Source organism: Triticum urartu, chromosome 5A (assembly GCF_056163025.1).
Source record: "Triticum urartu cultivar PI428250 chromosome 5A, HENAU_Tu73, whole genome shotgun sequence".
Classification (NCBI taxonomy): Eukaryota; Viridiplantae; Streptophyta; class Magnoliopsida; order Poales; family Poaceae; genus Triticum; species Triticum urartu.
This window is the reverse complement of record NC_141877.1, coordinates 359,596,565-359,614,081: the sequence shown is the minus strand read 5'-3', so window position 1 is coordinate 359,614,081 and position 17,517 is coordinate 359,596,565. Positions and strand designations below refer to the sequence as shown.

The window sequence follows — 17,517 nt, the reverse complement described above, 5'->3', positions numbered from 1 at the left end:
TTTTTTCTGTCATGGACGGCCCAAAGAATGTCATGAAGCTGCATCTCCGGCCCGCCCAGGACGAAAAGCCCATTTTCGGTCATGATTTTTTGTCATAGAAGTAGGAGCCCACCACATCTATGATGATACCGGGTTTTGTCACAATTATCGTCATAGAAGTGTCATATGTATGACAGAAAAAAAATTTGTTCGGCCCAAAATGTCACGGATGTGTCTTTTTTTGTAGTGGTGGAGGTGAATCATGTGGTGGAGAAGGGAGGGAATCTTGGTAGTGTCATGACATAATAGTGCTATTGTTTTGCATGTCAATTTATTGCCATTGGTTCAATGAGGCAACGTTTTGCGTATTGTCCATCATGAATTTGCTGCTACTGTTAGAGTAATATGCTAATGTCTTTCTATCCTTTCTCATTAAGCTAATGAAGGTTTCACCTTGTTCCTACTTGTGCAAACAAGGATCATGTTATGCCAATCATACATTTTAGTGGAACTACACAAGAAAATACAATGAACTATATCCCAGCCAGTGCTTTAACTCTGCTGGAAGTTCTTGATAATCTTTCGATATAATCTCAGCACTGGTAAACAAGAGTGATTTCAACCATACATTTGAAGTGCACAAAAATATATACTATTGAGTGATTCCAATGAGTGCTTTATCATCTCTTCTAGGACTACATGAATAAGATTTTTTCCTCAGGTTGGTACCGACCTAAGGCCTTCATCCATATTAGTTTGCTGTCATCTCTATTTGTATCGTGCTACTGTCATGAGAAACTCCTTTATCTTTGCACGTTAAAGTTTTGCAACCTATGATACATGGCAATGCTTTGAGTGTTGAGCTAATTGGCACTGATTAAATAAACTAATACCTCTCTTTAAGCAAGACTACTATGTTGCTAACTTTGCCCATTAAGATAATGAGGGTGCTTCTATTTGTTAGTGTATGTTTCATCAACTAGTCCCACTATTATAGTAATCTCACTCTCTCAATATATGTGCCAACAGGGATGCTCGACGCACAAAAACTTTGGGTGCTTCATTGCCTCGACAACTTCCTTCCTTTCCTGTCAGTCGCTAATCTAGGCTTGCTTCCTTCCTTTGCTGTCAGTCGCTTCGCTTATCTCGGCTTCCAGTCAAAGGAAATAGTAATTGATATGCTACCTCACACAGGTTGGTACTGGTATTTATCCTGCTTATTGTGCTTGTCATATGTATTGGTAATTTGGTATTGTGCTACTGTTTGTCGATTTCATGAAGGAGTAACTTGGAGCCTGAACTCACAGGCAAATCATTACATTGGGCGATTTCAATAGAACTGCACAAAAAGATCAGATGGACATATACTTATGCTGCTGCTATGTACTTCAAAGTTCACTCAGACAAGCATCGATGTTGACATGAAGAAGTGCCTATATTCATTCGAGTATCAACCAGCGTCAACCAGTTGTCAAACTCCAAGTATTAGGAGAGTGAATGCCAAAAATATTGCTTGGTGCATAGCCCAGAAAAACGTAGTCCAGTCTTTGGTCCCAACTTGTGCCTTTTGGTTATCGGCACATATGGTAGCGAACTGTATGGCATGGAGTCTAAAGATTCCAGACAAGTTGGTTGATGCATATATTCGTCTGGCACTTAATACGACTGCATGCCAGGGATGCTCCATTTTAGTTGAACTGCACACAAAAATTGGGTGGTTCATTTTCTCAACTGCCTCGTTTCTTGTCTGCAATGTAGAATTTTGGCGAGCTACAGGACCAAGATGAGACAGTAAACTAGTTGGATGAAATTAGTGGCCAAGTTGCTCAAACCTCCCTCGGCACGAGGCCACTATTTGAGGATAAACCTACAAGCAAAGTTCATATGTCTGTGTTGCCTCTTATGTACTTGAAATTCTACTCGTACAAGCATTAATTTTAGCAAGAAGTACCTCCGACTGAACACCATTTACCAGTCTGTACCCTAGGTAATTAAAGTTCGTCCATGGATGATATTGGTTGTGATCTCAATCATTTGGATTCAAACATACTAAACATGTGTATATCTGAATATTTTTGTGAATTATCTATGAATATTGTCGTGTGATCTATCAATCAATTGGATGCATACACATGATGAACTTGTGTATGTATGAATCTTTTGAGTTGTTGATTGTGAATGTTGGCTATGAATATGAACGTGTCCTGTGAACCTCAGTTTGATACGAATGTTGACCTTTTCTGTTGTACTTGTGTGTGAACTTGTTAGTATGTCTACTGTGGGATTTGTGACGTGTGGGTGTCGACGGCACACCTTCTTCCAGAGAAGAATTTCACCTGCTTTGTTAGGGTAGCAATGATGCATCAGCTCTTTTTAATATTTTTGCTCTGTCTTCCCCCCTCCCCCGCTCAACCCCTGTTGTAATGTTTTTGGCCTCAAAACAAACATAGTACTGTGTTGTTTTGGGGGCTTGATGAAAAATCGAGTGCTGGTTTCTGTAGGTTGGCTCGCCCAGCAAATGGGCTACTGGTCCACCACGGACCGGGAGGCTAAAAATACAAGTTGTATGGTGTAGAGGCAAGTAAAAAAACGCCATCGAGAGCCATCCACTGAAGAAAAAAAATCACATCTGGTGTGCTTCTTCAGTCGCGCCGCCGCCCCCCTCTTTAATCCAGTTCTATCGGGGATCTAGATGATATCATGTTTTTTTTTTCAGAGGACGAACAAGTATCAGCTAGGCCTAGGTTTTGTTTTTAAACATGCATAGCCCACGGCATACAGAGACAGTGGTTTCAACTTATTTTTTGAGGTCCATACCAGCCTATGGGCCTCCCAGCGTAGGTTTTACTTTTTCTTAAAGATCGGTAACACAATGTATTTTTTTAATAAAATGCAGGTCTTTGTTGTATTTATCTATATATAAGAATAATAATGTTGTGTCCAATTTATGTTCTCCTTCTAACCACATTATATATATTTGTATTATTACTATTATCGTATATTTTATAGAGACTTATATATACATTATAAAAACATCCCACGTGTTATTAACTTATAAAGTAAATGTTTAACAGAAGTTGGCAAGGAAAATCCTGGTTGTTTTTGACTCACAGACAAGGAAAATCCTGGTGATTGCGTACAAAAGCTTGCGAAGATTTTAAGGACCAATGTAATAATAATGCGCTCATTTTTATTTTGAGCAATAACTCGCTAATTTGTTAATTATATATATATAATGTGTCACTCCGGTTTATTTTTTGATATTAATTTATCCTTCTAACCTAACATTATACATAGAACGAGCCCAGCTAATTCGTGTATTTCAAGAAAGTGCAAATGGGATGGGATTTCTTAGAAAATATTAAATGGGCCGCATTGACGTGAAATTATTTGTTCACACAACCCAGCAAATGGACTGTACTTTTTAGAAAACATGGGTTAAATATATGCCACATTTTTGCAGGCTGACATGTGGGCAAATAGGTCAAAGCCTACGTAGGGCGTTGTCAACTTGGTCAACAAATGATTATGACATCCATAGCCATTGGATTTATATCCAACGACCGGCGTGCACCTTCAATCTCTCGTCTTCTTCCTCCAGCGTCGCCGGGACCACCTGGTCCGGCCTTCGGCGGCTAGCGGCTCTACTTAGCATGCATCGCTGTGAAGCGCTACCCCACCGTCGGCTAGGCTATCCCTCCACCCCTCCACACCTCCTGTTATTCTCCACCGACTGCAGCCCCACGCCGCACCAGAACTAGTTGTAACCCTTGTACTCCTCTCAATCTGCGACTCCACTGTCGCGTCTTCCCATCTCTGGGTCGTTCCCATCCGGGGCCTCGCCGTCGTCCACCGCCTCGCTGCGCTTGGCGCGGCGTGGTCAACAAACGAGAGTCATCAGAAGAGGACTATACGTGGAGAGCCTGACGGCTGGGACCCGCGAGGTCCATGGTCACACGCAAGGAAAGTTCCTCCTTGTTAAGCTGAAAAAAATGTTTCCTCCCCTTGACAGCTGGTACCCACCGGCTGTATCTTCGCACGGAAGGAATTGCCTCCTTGTTATGCGAAAAAACTATTCCTCCCGTTGATAGCTGGGACCCATCAGATTTGGTGGCTGACTTGTGGGCCTACTAAGCGGATGTGTACACAGGGCTTTGTTAACTTAATCAATAGATGATTCTACCAACTGGACCATTGGATGTTAATCCAACAGCCATGCTCCATCTTCAACATATGTTCTTGCTCCTGTCTCCCATGGGCGGCATTGCGGCAGTGCTGCCGCGCACCCGAACCAGTCAAGTTTCCTACTCCTCTCCATCTGCGACTCCACTGCCGCGTCTTCCCCATCTCTGGGTCATTCCAGTCTGGGTCCTCGCCGTCGTCCACCGGCCTTGGTGCGCTCGGCACGGTGTGGTCAATGTGGTCAACAAACGAGAGTCGTCGGAAGATGACTGTACGTGAGAGTCTGACATTTGGGACGCGCCATGCCCATGGACGCATGCATGCAACTGCATCCTTTTTACCCTAAAAATAATGTTTTCTCCCCCTGACTACTGGGACCCACTAGCTACATCTTCGAACGCAAGGAAGTGCGTCCCTATTACGGGCAAAAAAATACCCCCCTAACAGCTGGGACCCAACATCTGTATCTACGCACGCAAGGAAGTGCATCCTTATCCTCCCTGACAGCTGGCACCCACCCGGTCGAAGCGTACATACCGTTGTTTGTCTTGTCGGAACGTGTACGTACATACTGGTCAATCGGTCGCTCTCCAACGATGAACCGTGGCCGAGTAAGTAGCGGCACATGTCATAGTAGAACCCCCCACATAGCTATTCAGGATGTCCCATCTAAACCGTGTACACGTACATACAGCCACACGCCAAAAAATACGGCCACGTACGTACATACGGGTAGGGTCTCGAATGCCAACTCGTGCATACGTACGGCCAGGGCTTGTGTACATGGCTGGGTCAGAACGGAGAAACTGCATCATCATCATGTTCATCGGGAGGCAAAGAAATATGTCTTGTTCATCAGGAGCCAACCGGCTTTGATGGAACAACCAATCGAAACGAGGCCTGGCATACCGCAGAACGGAGGAAACGACCTTGTGTTTGACCGGCCATGGTCGAAATGGGATCCTGTTCATCAGGAGGGGTCTAGCATACCGCAAAATGGAGGAAATGGACTTCTCTTGGACCTCCTATGGTCGAAATGGGGTCATGTTCATCGGGAGGGGTGTGGCGTACCGCAAAATGGAGGAAACAGACTTGTGTTGGAGCGCTACGGTCGAAATGGGGGTCCTATTAATCGGGAGGGGTGTAGCGTACCGCAAAACGGGACTCCACGGGATATTGTTCATCTCCACCGTCGACCTCCTCCAGCCTCCACCTGCGACTGTTCATCCACGGACTCCTATTCATCCAGCCTCCACCGCTCCTCCACCGGCTACTGTTCAACCAACCCTCTTCACGGGGTCCTGTTCAACCACCCCTCCACGGGCTACTGCTCATCCAGCCCTCCACCGGCTACTGTTCAACCGGCCCTCCACGGGGTCGTCCTATTCATTCAGCCCTCCACGGGGTCCTATTCATCCACCCCCAACCAGCTCGATCGATCGGGGTCCTGTACATCCAGCGGCAACGACCTCTACTACCACCCCGGGTCCTGTTCATCCCCCCCGAACTGTTTATCCAACCCACCCCCCAACAATGCTCACTGTTCATCAAGAGGTAGCAGGTTCGATCAGCTTCAGTTAGCAGCAGTAGCGAAGGAACCACTCGATTGGGTTCAGTTAACAGCCAACGATTGATCGCTCGGGTTCAGTAACGCGTAGCCTGCAGTGCAATCGCTCGGGTTCAGTAGGCGAACGCCTCACTCGGGTTCAGTTAGATCCCAACGCCTTGCACCCACGCGCGTACGTGTATGAGAGAAACGCGCATCGCTCGGCCCCCGACCACCCACTGTAACCGGGAACTCCCGATATTTTCCTCGCCCTCACTTCTGCCACGGCTTTTTCTGTCATGGACGGCCCAAAGAATGTCATGCAGCTGCGTCTCCGGCCCGCCCAGGACGAAAAGCCCATTTTGTATCATGATTTTTTGTCATAGAAATAGTAGCCCGCCACATCTATGATGATACCATATTTTGTCACAATTATCGTCATAGAAGTGTCATAAGCATGATAGAAAAAAATCGTCCGGCCCAAAATGTCACGGATGTGATTTTTTTTGTAGTGCGGGGACACGGCTAATCGTTTAGGTTTTAACCCTCTGTAGAGGTTTGTACACTTTACACGAAAGATTCCATCCCTCTCTTTACGTTCTCACACTTCAGGGTGTTTGAGAACAAGATGACCGAAACATGGTCTTTTGAAGAGTTCCTCTGACCACTGTCCAATGCTCATCCAATCCTACCATAGCTCTACATCTGCTAGCACCGTCCCAGCCAGAGTCACAACTAAGGTCAACCAAGCCAGAGCCCATAGTGACTTGCGGTTGCACAGGTAAGCTTCCGGGCATGAAGTATTCTTCCATCTCTTTGAGTCTGGGTGAAGCTTTCCGCAAGATGTAATGGCGCTTCTCCATGCATCCCGGCCATCCACTAGTTGCTCCAAGCCGCCCATCAAATTCGTCCTTCACCCAGTAGTGTGTATTGAATTCTTGTCTCGAGTCTCGAATTCTTGAGGTCTTGAAGTCTTGAGGTCCTGAAGATGCATGATAACCCACAAGTATAGGGGATCGCAACAGTTTTCGAGGGTAGAATATTCAAGACAAATTTATAGATTCGACACAAGGGGAGCCAAAGAATATTTGAAGGTATTAGCAGCTGAGTTATCAATTCAACCACACCTGGAGATTAATTATCTGCAGCAAAGTGATCAGTAGCAAAGTAGTATGATAGTTTTGATAATAGTAGCAGTAGCAATGGTAACGGTAACGGTGATAGCAGTAGTTTTGTAACAAGTGCAACAATAACGATAACAGTAGTAACTTAGCAAGAACTGTTGGGGATATAACTATTTGTGTAAGCCACCCAGGAGGGGCCGGGTTACGCAAAGAAGGACTCATCAGAAGAAGCCCAAGATCAAGCATGAAGATGGCGGTTCAATAAAGGGTCTAAAGCCCACAGGCGACTTAAGGCCCATAGTGGTAAACCGCCATGATGGCATGACTTGTATCATAAGGTAGAATTAACTAGTCACCGAGCCGGACACTGTTTATGAGCTGGCAGGGACTCTGCAGGCCGCAGGGCGTCAACCCGTGTATATAAGGGGACGACCCACCGGCGGCTTAGGGCAAGAAACAAGAGATCGAGAACCGGGCATAGCGTATCTCGCTCCCTGGTCATCGAAACCATCAAGCAATTCCAACCCAACTAGACGTAGGCCTTCCTTCACCGTAAGGGGCTAAACTAGTATAAACCTCGCGTGTCCTTTGTCCTGATTAACCCCTTTAAGCTTCCTAGTTGCGATGGCTCCACAATCAAGTCCTTGCAAGAGGACATCTGCCGTGACAATTCCATGACGGTTGGCGCCCACCATGGGGCCAGCGCACGGTGGATTCGAGTTCTTGAAGGGCAGCTTCGAAGGGCTCAAGGGATACGCAGTCAGCCGAATGACCAAGAGTTGTCACGGCAAGATCTACATTGATGACGAAGGCTGGGGCCCTGACGCCGGTTCAGTTGAGTATGGTTACCGGGTCCCCTTTGGCAGAATTCACGTCTTCATCGGCCGAATTGGTGAGCCAGGCCCTGAGCCGGACAACTGCACCGACCTCGTCGAGACGGCTCAGCGTGCGAAACCTGCCCGAGCTCAACCCGTCGTGAAGCGTGCCTTTGTGGGTTGCATCCATGGAGGTGAACTTCCTGAAGGATCTAAAGGTGATGGTGAGCCGGCCGTCCTCTCGGACGGTGATTCATCCGTCGGCTCAATAGATTCGCTGTATCAAGTTCAAGATGGCGTGCTTGGGGGCTGTTCCGATGGCAGCACTATTCCTGACCTCTCAGAGTCGCCAAACCGGGCAGGAGTCTTCATGGCTGGTACTCAACCCGATCAAAATTCTACGGCTTCAGCGGCGATAATGTCCGGGTTAGGAGCAGCCGGGGCACGAGGCCCCGTGCGCTCACCGGCTTAGGTACTGATGGATCTCATGGATAAGCTCACGGCTCTGTTAACTGTTACAGTCATCCCTGCGAACCAATCTGAGCATGAGGCTGAGGTGGCCCAGGTTCGCGACGAGATCGCCCGGGTCAAAGAAACCTTAGCAGCTGAGGACGCTAGATTAGCAGCAGAGCGGGTGGCTTTGGACGTACGAGCACAGCAACTTTAGGCAGAAGCCTTGCAGCTCACGTTGAGCCTGAACGCATCTAATGAGGTAATGAGGAGGAGACATCAGAAAACTCAGTCCCGTTTACCTCAGAATTATGATCCTCGGAATCTCTTTGCTACACCCGGGGCTGGCCCAAGTAACCCGCCAGGTGCGAATCAGCTTATTACATCCGGAGCGGGAGGTCCAGTCCGGCCTCAGGGGATGGCACCACTTCACGGCAATATGGCACCGCCCAATTATGTACCAATACTGCAGGGTCACTTCTCAAACCCCATGGAGAACTTAATCGCAGCATCAGCACGTTTGTCGGCTCTCCCGGTAGATGGGGATGATCCGACAACAGTGGAAACCCGGAAGATCAGAGAACTTGTCCAAACAGCCCTGGCTCAGCAAGAAACCTACTCCTACAGCCGGGATAGGATTCACTCGACTCCTCCGCCCTGGTTAGCTCCGCCTCGTCAAAATCGGAGCCCGAGTTACAGTAGACACATGGAGTCAGAGGCCTTGTCAAGTAACGCTCAGCGCCGGAACCAGCCCGGCGGGTATAACCCGGTTCAGGATCGGATACGTCAGGAGGACGAGCGGGCGGCTCAGCTGGCGGCTCAGCTAGCAGCCCAACAGAACTCACCGGCTTACCCGACGACTTCCGTTGAAGCGGGAGTTGCTACTAGAACCGGAGGAGTTCCTTGTCTGGTACCGGCTCTACATAATGTATGTCTGGCCAAGGATTTCAAGGGGCCTCGGAAGGTGCCGAATTATATGGCCGATTTACAGCCTGGGGCATGGATTGAAAGTTATGAGATGGCAAATGGAGCTGCTAGAGGTTAGTGATGAGGCGATGGCTAAATATTTCACCATGATGTTGGACGGAATGGCCCGTTCTTGGTTAAAGGGTTTGCCACCCAACTCCATTAGTTCATGGGCGGAGCTAAAAGCCCGTTTCATCCAGAACTTCAATGATACTTGCAAGCAGTCTATGTCAATTGTGGATCTAACAAATTGTAAGCAGGAAGAAGGTGAATCTACGACTCATTGGGTGCGCCGGGTCAAGGATATAATACATTCGTCTGACAAGATGGATGCCGGCTCAGCAGTTCTCATGCTGGAGAAGAATTGCCGCTTTGAGCCTTTGAGATAGAAGCTGGGGCGCCTTAAGCGTGATTGCAACGATATGGGGACGCTGATGGCGGCTTTAGTCAAGTATGCCGATTCTGATAGTACCAAGGATCCCACGTCTGATGAGGAAAAGACAGGGAAGGGAAAGAAGAACGGTAATGGAAAGGGTCAGCAGCATAACCCGGCGAGTCAAGGAGGCAATAAGCGTAAGGTGGACAGTAACCCGGAATTTGTGGCCAATGCACAGGGTAACAATCAGAAGCGCAAAGGAAAGCCACCCCGGTTTGGTGGGTCAGGTCCGTCTCTTGAGCAACTACTCAATGAACCCTGCCCGAAACACGGCACCCGAGAACGACCAGCGACTCATTTATGGAAGGATTGCACAATCATGAAAGCTTTCAAGAATTATAACACATTTGATGGCAATCAAGGCCCAGGCGGCGATTCGGGAGCCGGCGGCTTTCATGGCCCGGGGGGTGGTTCAGGATCCGGTTTTCAGGGAAACCAGGGTAGTTATAATCAACAGCAGTCTGGTCAAGGAGGTCAGCAGTAGCAGCAGTCGGGTTATCAGAGCCATCCAAAACAGTTAAGCAGTGGGCAGTATCACGTGTTCACCACAAGTTTGTGCAAACATGATCAGAAAGTTCATAAGAGGGCGATGAATTCTGTTGAAACGGCAGTCCCTCGTTACTTGAGGTGGTCGGAACAGCCTATTGTCTGGAGCAGGGAGGATCACCCTCCCCGGGTTGATAATCCGGGTCAACTGTCCCTAGTGGTGGCACTGCAAGTTGGTGGTTATAAGTTTACTAAAGTGCTCATGGATGGAGGTAGCAGCATCAACATCCTCTATTACGAGACCTTTCGGCGCATGGGCTTGACTGACAAGAATTTAAAGACTTCCAACACCGTCTTCCATGGAGTGGTGCCCGGTAAGTCGGCGTATCCTGTGGGGAAGATTGAGCTAGATGTGGCCTTCGGAGACGAGCATGATTCTAGGGCGGAAAAGTTAACTTTTGAGGTGGTCAAAATCAAGAGTCCATATCACGCTTTGTTCGGACGGCCGGCCTATGCCAAATTCATGGCACAACCGTGTTATGTGTATCTACAGCTAAAAATGCCGGGTTACAAGGGTACCATCACTGTGCATGGAAGCCGAAAGGTGGCCCTGGAGTGTGAAGAGGGCGATGCGGCTTACGCCGAGTCTGTCTGTGCAGCAGACGAGCTCAAATTTTATCAAGATAACGTTGACCCGGCAGATATGACTTCTCTCAAGAAGCCGACTACGGAGCATGACCCGGCCATGAAGTTTAAATCGGCTGCAGAGACTAAACTTGTTGATTTCACTCCGGGCGATTCATCTAAGCAATTCAGCATCAGTGCCAACTTGGATCCTAAATAGGAAAGCGCGCTCATCGAGTTCATCCGTGAGAACCGGGACATCTTTACATGGAAACCTTCTGACATGCCGGGTGTACCGAGAGAACTCGTTGAGCACACTCTTAATATTGATCCGAAGTATAAGCCGGTCAGGCAATTTCTGCGGCGATTCAATGAAGAGTGACGAAAAGCTATAGGAGAAGAGGTCGCCCGGCTCTTGGCGGCTGGGTTTATTGTTGAATTTTTTCACCCGGAATGGTTGGCTAACCCGGTGCTCGTACTCAGGAAAAACGGCACCTGGCGGATGTGTGTGGATTACACGGACCTAAATAAGGCTTGTCCGGCTGATCCTTTTGCTCTCCCTCGTATTGATCAAATCATTGATGCTACGGCAGGTTGTGCACGTTTGAGTTTTTTGGATGCTTATTCTGGCTATCATCAGATCAAGATGGCAGTTAAGGACCAGGAGAAAACGGCTTTCATCACCCCGTTCGGAGCCTTCTGCTATGTGTCTATGCCGTTTGGGCTCAAGAGTGCCCAGGCAACTTATCAACGGTGTGTACAAAATTGTCTTCACGATCAGATTGGGCGCAATGTTCATGCTTATGTGGATGACATAGTAGTGAAATCCAGAGAGGCGGAAACCTTGATATCTGATCTCAGAGAAACCTTTGACAATCTCCGGGTTTACAAAATGATGCTTAACCCGGAGAAGTGTGTATTTGGTGTGCCTGCAGGCAAGCTTTTGGGATTCTTGGTCTCAAACAGGGGCATCGAGGCTAATCCGGAGAAGATTAAGGCAATCACTTCTTTGGCTAAACTGGCATGTATTAATGATGTTCAGCGATTGGCGGGTCGTGTTGCCGCTCTGAGCCGGTTCATAAGCCGGCTAGGTGAGAAGGCCCTACCACTGTACCAATTAATGAAGAAGGCAGACACCTTTGTCTGGAGTAATGCCGCTAATGCTGCTTTTGAGGATTTGAAGAGGCAGTTATCTGAGCCGCCCGTTCTTGCGGCTCCCATTGACAAAGAGCCTTTGCTGTTATATGTGGCTGCTAATTCACGAGCCGTCAGTGTGGCGATTATGGTAGAGCGCAAGGAGGCTGGTAAGGAACACCTGGTTCAACGGCCGGTTTATTATGTCAGTGAGCTACTCATCAAGTCAAAGCAAAGATATCCTCATTGGCAGAAACTTGTTTACGGGGTGTTCATGGCAAGCCGGAAGCTGAAGCAATACTTCCAAGGTCACCCTATCACTATGGTAAGTTCTGCCCCCTTGGGAGACATTATTCAGAACAGAGAGGCTACAGGACGAGTCGCCAAATGGGCCATCGAGCTCGGGCCTCATGGTCTGAAGTACACGCAGCGCACTGCCATTAAGTCTCAAGCTTTGGTGGATTTCATCAACGACTAGACAGAGCTACAGGCACCTAAGGAGAAGCCCGATAACACTTATTGGATTATTCACTTTGATGGGTCCAGACAGTTGGAAGGCTCGGGGGCTGGAGTTGTATTAACTTCCCCTCGAGGTGACAAATTTTGTTATGTGTTCCGGCTTATGTTTCCTTGCACTAACAATGCAGCTGAGTATGAGGCCCTGCTCCATGGTCTCCGGATGGCCAAAGAGATGAACTTGAGCTGGGTAAGATGCTTAGGAGACTCAGACCTTGTGACTCAACAGGTGTCAGGCAAGTGGGACTCTAAAGATCTCCTCATGGCGGCTTACCGTCGGGAAGTCAATGCTGTGGCTGGATATTTCCAGGGTTACGTGGTGGAACACATTGATCGAAGGAAGAATGAGGCGGCGGATGCCTTAAGCCGGCTGGGGTCTCTACGTAAGTCGGTGCCGCCTAACACCTTTCTTGATGTTTTGCATAATCCTTCTGTTAAGTTACCTACAGAAGAAGATCTGGCAATACCAGACCCGGAGGCACAGCTGGTGGCGGCTCTCCACGTTACCCCGGATTGGACAGTGCCTTATTTGGCCTACATGACCCGGGGAGAGTTGCCGGAGGACGAGACCTTGGCAAGACAAATCGTCCGGCGGTCCAAGTCCATGACAATTGTCAATGGCGAGTTACATCATTACAACGTCACAGGAGTGATTCAATGTTGCGTGTCACCTACAGAGGGTCAGGAGATCCTTCGTGAAATTCATGAAGGTGATTGTGGTCATCATGCTGGCTCAAAATCTCTTGTGGCCAAAGCCTTCCGTCATGGGTTTTATTGGCTGACGGCTCATGCTGATGCGGAAGACCTGGTCAGTAAATGTGATGGATGTCAGAAATTCTCAGGACGAGCCCATGTGCCGGCTCAAGAATTGAGGATGATTCCAATCACCTGGCCGTTTGCAGTCTGGGGGCTTGATATGGTTGGGCCTTTCAAGAGATCTGAGGATAAAAAGACTCACCTCTTGGTGGCGGTTGACAAGTTCACAAAGTGGGTGGAGGCGGAGCCAGTCAGTAAGTGTGATGCAGCCACAGCAGTCCAGTTTATGAAAAAGGCGATTTTTCGCTTTGGTTTTCCACACAGCATCATAACTGATAATGGTGCTAACCTTTCCAAAGGAGCTATGGAAGAGTTCTGTCAACGAGAGCATATCCGGCTTGATGTTTCAGCTATAGCTCACCCTCAATCAAATGGTCAAGCAGAACGAGCCAATCAGGAAATCTTGAAGGGTATCAAGCCTCGGCTCTTGGTCCCTTTACAGCGGATGCCGGGTTGTTGGGTGGAGGAGTTACCTTCTGTACTCTGGAGCATCAATACTACACCTAACAGATCTACGGGTTACACACCTTTCTTTATGGTGTATGGAGCAGAGGCGGTCCTGCCAAGTGACATACGTCACGATTCACCCCGTGTGGCAGCTTATGTTGAGGAAGACAATGAAAAAGCTCGGCAAGATGCACTTGACCTGTTGGATGAAGAGCGAGACTTGGCAATAGCCCGCTCGGCGATTTACCAACAAGACCTGCGTCGGTACCACAGCCGCCGGGTTAAGTCCAGAACCTTTCAGGAAGGTGACTTAGTGCTCCGACTCATCCAGGATCAATCTAACATGCACAAGCTATCCCCTCCTTGGGAAGGACCCTTTGTGGTCAGCAAGAATCTGAACAATGGATCATACTACCTTATCGACGTTCGAGAGCACAAAGACTCACGTAAGTCGGAGGAGGAGACCCGTCGGCCGTGGAATATTGCTCATCTTCGGTGCTCATCTTCGGCCTTATTATACTTGAGCCGTCGGCTCTAATGTGTATATACTTATACTATGTATATTATCTAAAGCAATAAAGCAGGACCTCTGTCCTTTTTTCCACTCCTAAAAAGGTTTATGTGTTTTTTCCTTGTCAGGTGGTGGAGATAACCAAGGAGAAGCGGATCATATCTGAATCCGGCTTTCCTTTGGTCCGGCTTATGATCATATCTGAATCTAGCCGTTGATCACTTGGGGGCTTCCTGTTAAAACATAGGTCGTATTCGAACCAAAGAGAACATAGCTGTCGATACCCGCTTGATCGGCATACTGCCAAACCCACTTGGGGGCTTCTTGATCATATCTGAATCATAGCTTAACTCCTTTTGGGTCTGACGTGGATCGTATTCGAATCAGCGTCATTAAACAACTCTTATGGTCACTTGGGGGCTTCCTGTTCAAACATAGGTCGTATTCGAACCAAAGAGAACATAGCTGTCGATACCCACTTGATTGGCATCGCCACAGCCACTGGGGGCTAACAGATCGTATCTGAATCTTAGCTCAACCCCTTTGGAACGGGTTACTGATCGTATTCGAATCAGAAACCCTTGAATTTTGTTCATCATATTTTACAAGTGCCAACATTAGGTATCTTGTGACCCTCTTGAAGATACAATGGAATACATTACAATCTTCCAGAATTAATGTTAGTTACATCAGGTTGTTAAGAACCAGGTGAACTTATATGTGCCAATTTTCAGGAGTTTAGTTTACCCTCAGGGGTTGGTTTATATAAGCCGGAAAAAAAACTGTGAGCACTACAGGGCAATGCAAGGTATTTTTTGCAAAGGACATAACAGATTCATACAAACTACAAAGAGAATAATGGCGGCTTATGCAAGTATTAAGGGCCATAAGCATGCGCAAAGGCATAGCAAAACTCAAGGTATCTTCTACTTTGTTACAAGACTCTCCGAGTCTGAATGATGCATTGTTTTCTACGATGACATAAGCAGGTGGCGCCTGACAAGCTACTCTTGGGGTTGACTTGAAGCCCCCGGGTTATCCTTCTCCGTCTCTCCGCCGGCTGCTTTGTCCTGGAAGGATGACGAGGCCCAGTCAATGCCACTCAAGGCTTCAAACTCAGCTTCATCATCTATTAAACCGGTTGGGTCGACTTCAGGAGCAAAGGTGTGCTTACGGGTTGGGGGGATCAAGCTGACATCGTCGTAATGCGGCATGGGGATTCTCCGATTCTCCTTGTCATAACCCGGCTGACACTTGGTGAGGTCAGTATCATTCCCAATAAGAGTAGCCACCGGACGTATATCCTTCACACAGGCGGTGAAATCCTTATCATTAAACACGGTGCCATCTTCCTTTAAACTTGGATACCCAAGAGCAATATCAGCGGGGTCTAGTTCTGGAAGCCATGCCTTGGCCCGGCTCAATGCGGCTATAGCTCCGGCTCTTGCAGATGCTCGTCTTAACTCTTGGATTCGCTGAGGTAGCACAGCAAGCCGCTTCAGCATATCTTGCAGGAGATAAGGACCATCGTTTGATAAAGCCACAACGGCCAGAGCACGTTGTGACCCGGTGTAGAGTTGTTCCACCAGAGTATAAACTGCCTTCAGCTTGATCACCATGTTCTGTTTAAGATTTGTGCTCCTGGGGCCTGCGTTATCAAGCATAAGGTGAGTCAGAGGAGACAACTGAAATGGTCGTTCAAGGAGTTTTGCAGCGTTGAAGGTTTGAGTAAGTCACTCACCGAAGATTGCTGAAACCATTCGAGATATCTGGCGCTTTAAGTCGGACAGATCGGCTGTTGCTTCCGCAAGCGATGCCTCTGCTGTCTCGGCCCGGGTCACCAGTGCAGCCTTTTCATCAGCCCAAATTTTCTTCTCCGATTCAAAATTTTGCTTCAACTTCTCTTGTTCAGAAACACTGAATTCAAATTTGGAGTTGGCCTTTTCAATTTCACTTTCCTGGGTTGCCAGGCGATTCTTCAAATCAGAAATCTCCGATTCAAATTTACTTATGGTGGCCTGCATTGCACCGGATAGTAGTAAAAGTTACGGTAAGTACTATTAAGTCCCAAGCACTTTGCAAGCAAAGATACTTGACACTTGGGGGCTAATGTATACCGAAGCTTTCTAAATTATTAAGCCGGTCCTGAATATTAAGTCCCAAATACCTTGCAAGCAAAGATTTTTGGCACTTGGGGGCTAATATATATCGCAAGTTAAAGGTATTGTGTTACATCCGGTTGAATTATTTTTTCTTTAAGCCGGGCAAGTAGCTCTAACAATTTTTCTAAGTCTACAGCATATTCATTCATAAGCAATAGACTTGGGGGCTGGTACAGTAAGTGTGGTTGAAAGTAAGCTAGCATAAGTCATACCTCAGATTTTTGCTGTATCTGCTTCACCATGTCAATTTCCAGGTCACGGCTGCTTTGTACTTGATTGATATAGCCGGAGACAATCTCTCCAATACTCAAATGAGTATAGTCAGCAACGTCCAGCTTGGCCTTCCGGCGTTCCACCAATTCCTCTTTAGAACACTTGGCAAGTACAGACGGCTGTGCCGGCTCAACAAACTGAGTCTTGAGAATTTCAACTTCCTGATCATTTGCCTTGGCGGGGCTAGGAGCCTCCGGGTTACCAGAATCGTTGAAGGTTTGTTTAGTAGGCGGGTCAGAGGAAGATATAGGAACATCATGAGACGGTTGAGGCGGCGGCTGTGAGCAGAGGCATTAGGAGCAGCTGTGCCCAGCTCTGGTTCAGTCACAACCGGCTCTTGGGGCGGCTTATTCTTTTTTTCCCTTTTGCTGGGCTTTACTTGCACACTGTGGAAAAGGTAGATAGGTTAAATACATCAAATATGAGTAAGATAAAGCATAAGGTATAACAAGTTTATATTACCCGGGAGCAGTTTTGAAGGCTGGCATGTTGGACTGCATAGACTCACCGGAGGAAGGTGAAATATCCTGATAGTTGGAGTCAGAATAATTGAGAGGCTAACAAATGAAACCCGCCAAAGGAAAAAGAAGGTGTAAATCGGAGATAACCTCAGTCTGGCATTTCCTGGTCACATCAGGTAAGCCGGAGGAGAGTTCCGCATCTTTGCTGGTCCGGGTCTGCCTCCGGCTCTCATAAATCTGTCGCTTCAAAAGAAAGTCAGAATCTTGGTAAGCCAAAGGATCTGAAAATCTTACTTTCCGAGTTACTCTTCGAGTTTTCTGACGCGGCCGAAGCTCGGAGTTGGAGGAGATTACAATTACCTCTTCCTCGACGGGTTGGCTGTTGCCCGTGTCTTCCTGAAAGAAGGTTAGCATCAGTAAGGTAGAAATAAAGGAGAAAGGGAAATTCAAAGGTTACCTCTTCCTCATTATCATCAGTATCATCAAGCTGAAACAGCTCAGAGGCGCTTGGCTTCCTTTTCCTTGAGGTGGTGGGCTTGGTGGTTTTCTTTTTGGCTCTCTTGGCCGCTCTGGCTTTCTTGGCCGCCTC

At 47.7% G+C, this 17,517-nt stretch overlaps 1 protein-coding gene across 1 annotated transcript; it reads right to left on the bottom strand.

Annotated features, from left to right (window-relative positions):
* Positions 1–15,036: 15,036 nt before the first annotated feature.
* Positions 15,037–15,792, bottom strand: LOC147971386 (uncharacterized). The gene is made up of 2 exons (XM_087523948.1): positions 15,774–15,792; positions 15,037–15,680 (listed from the first exon to the last, which is right to left on the bottom strand). The coding sequence occupies exons 1-2, from the start codon at positions 15,790–15,792 to the stop codon at positions 15,037–15,039; spliced, it is 663 nt and encodes a 220-aa protein (XP_087380074.1).
* Between the last annotated feature and the right edge of the window lie 1,725 nt (positions 15,793–17,517).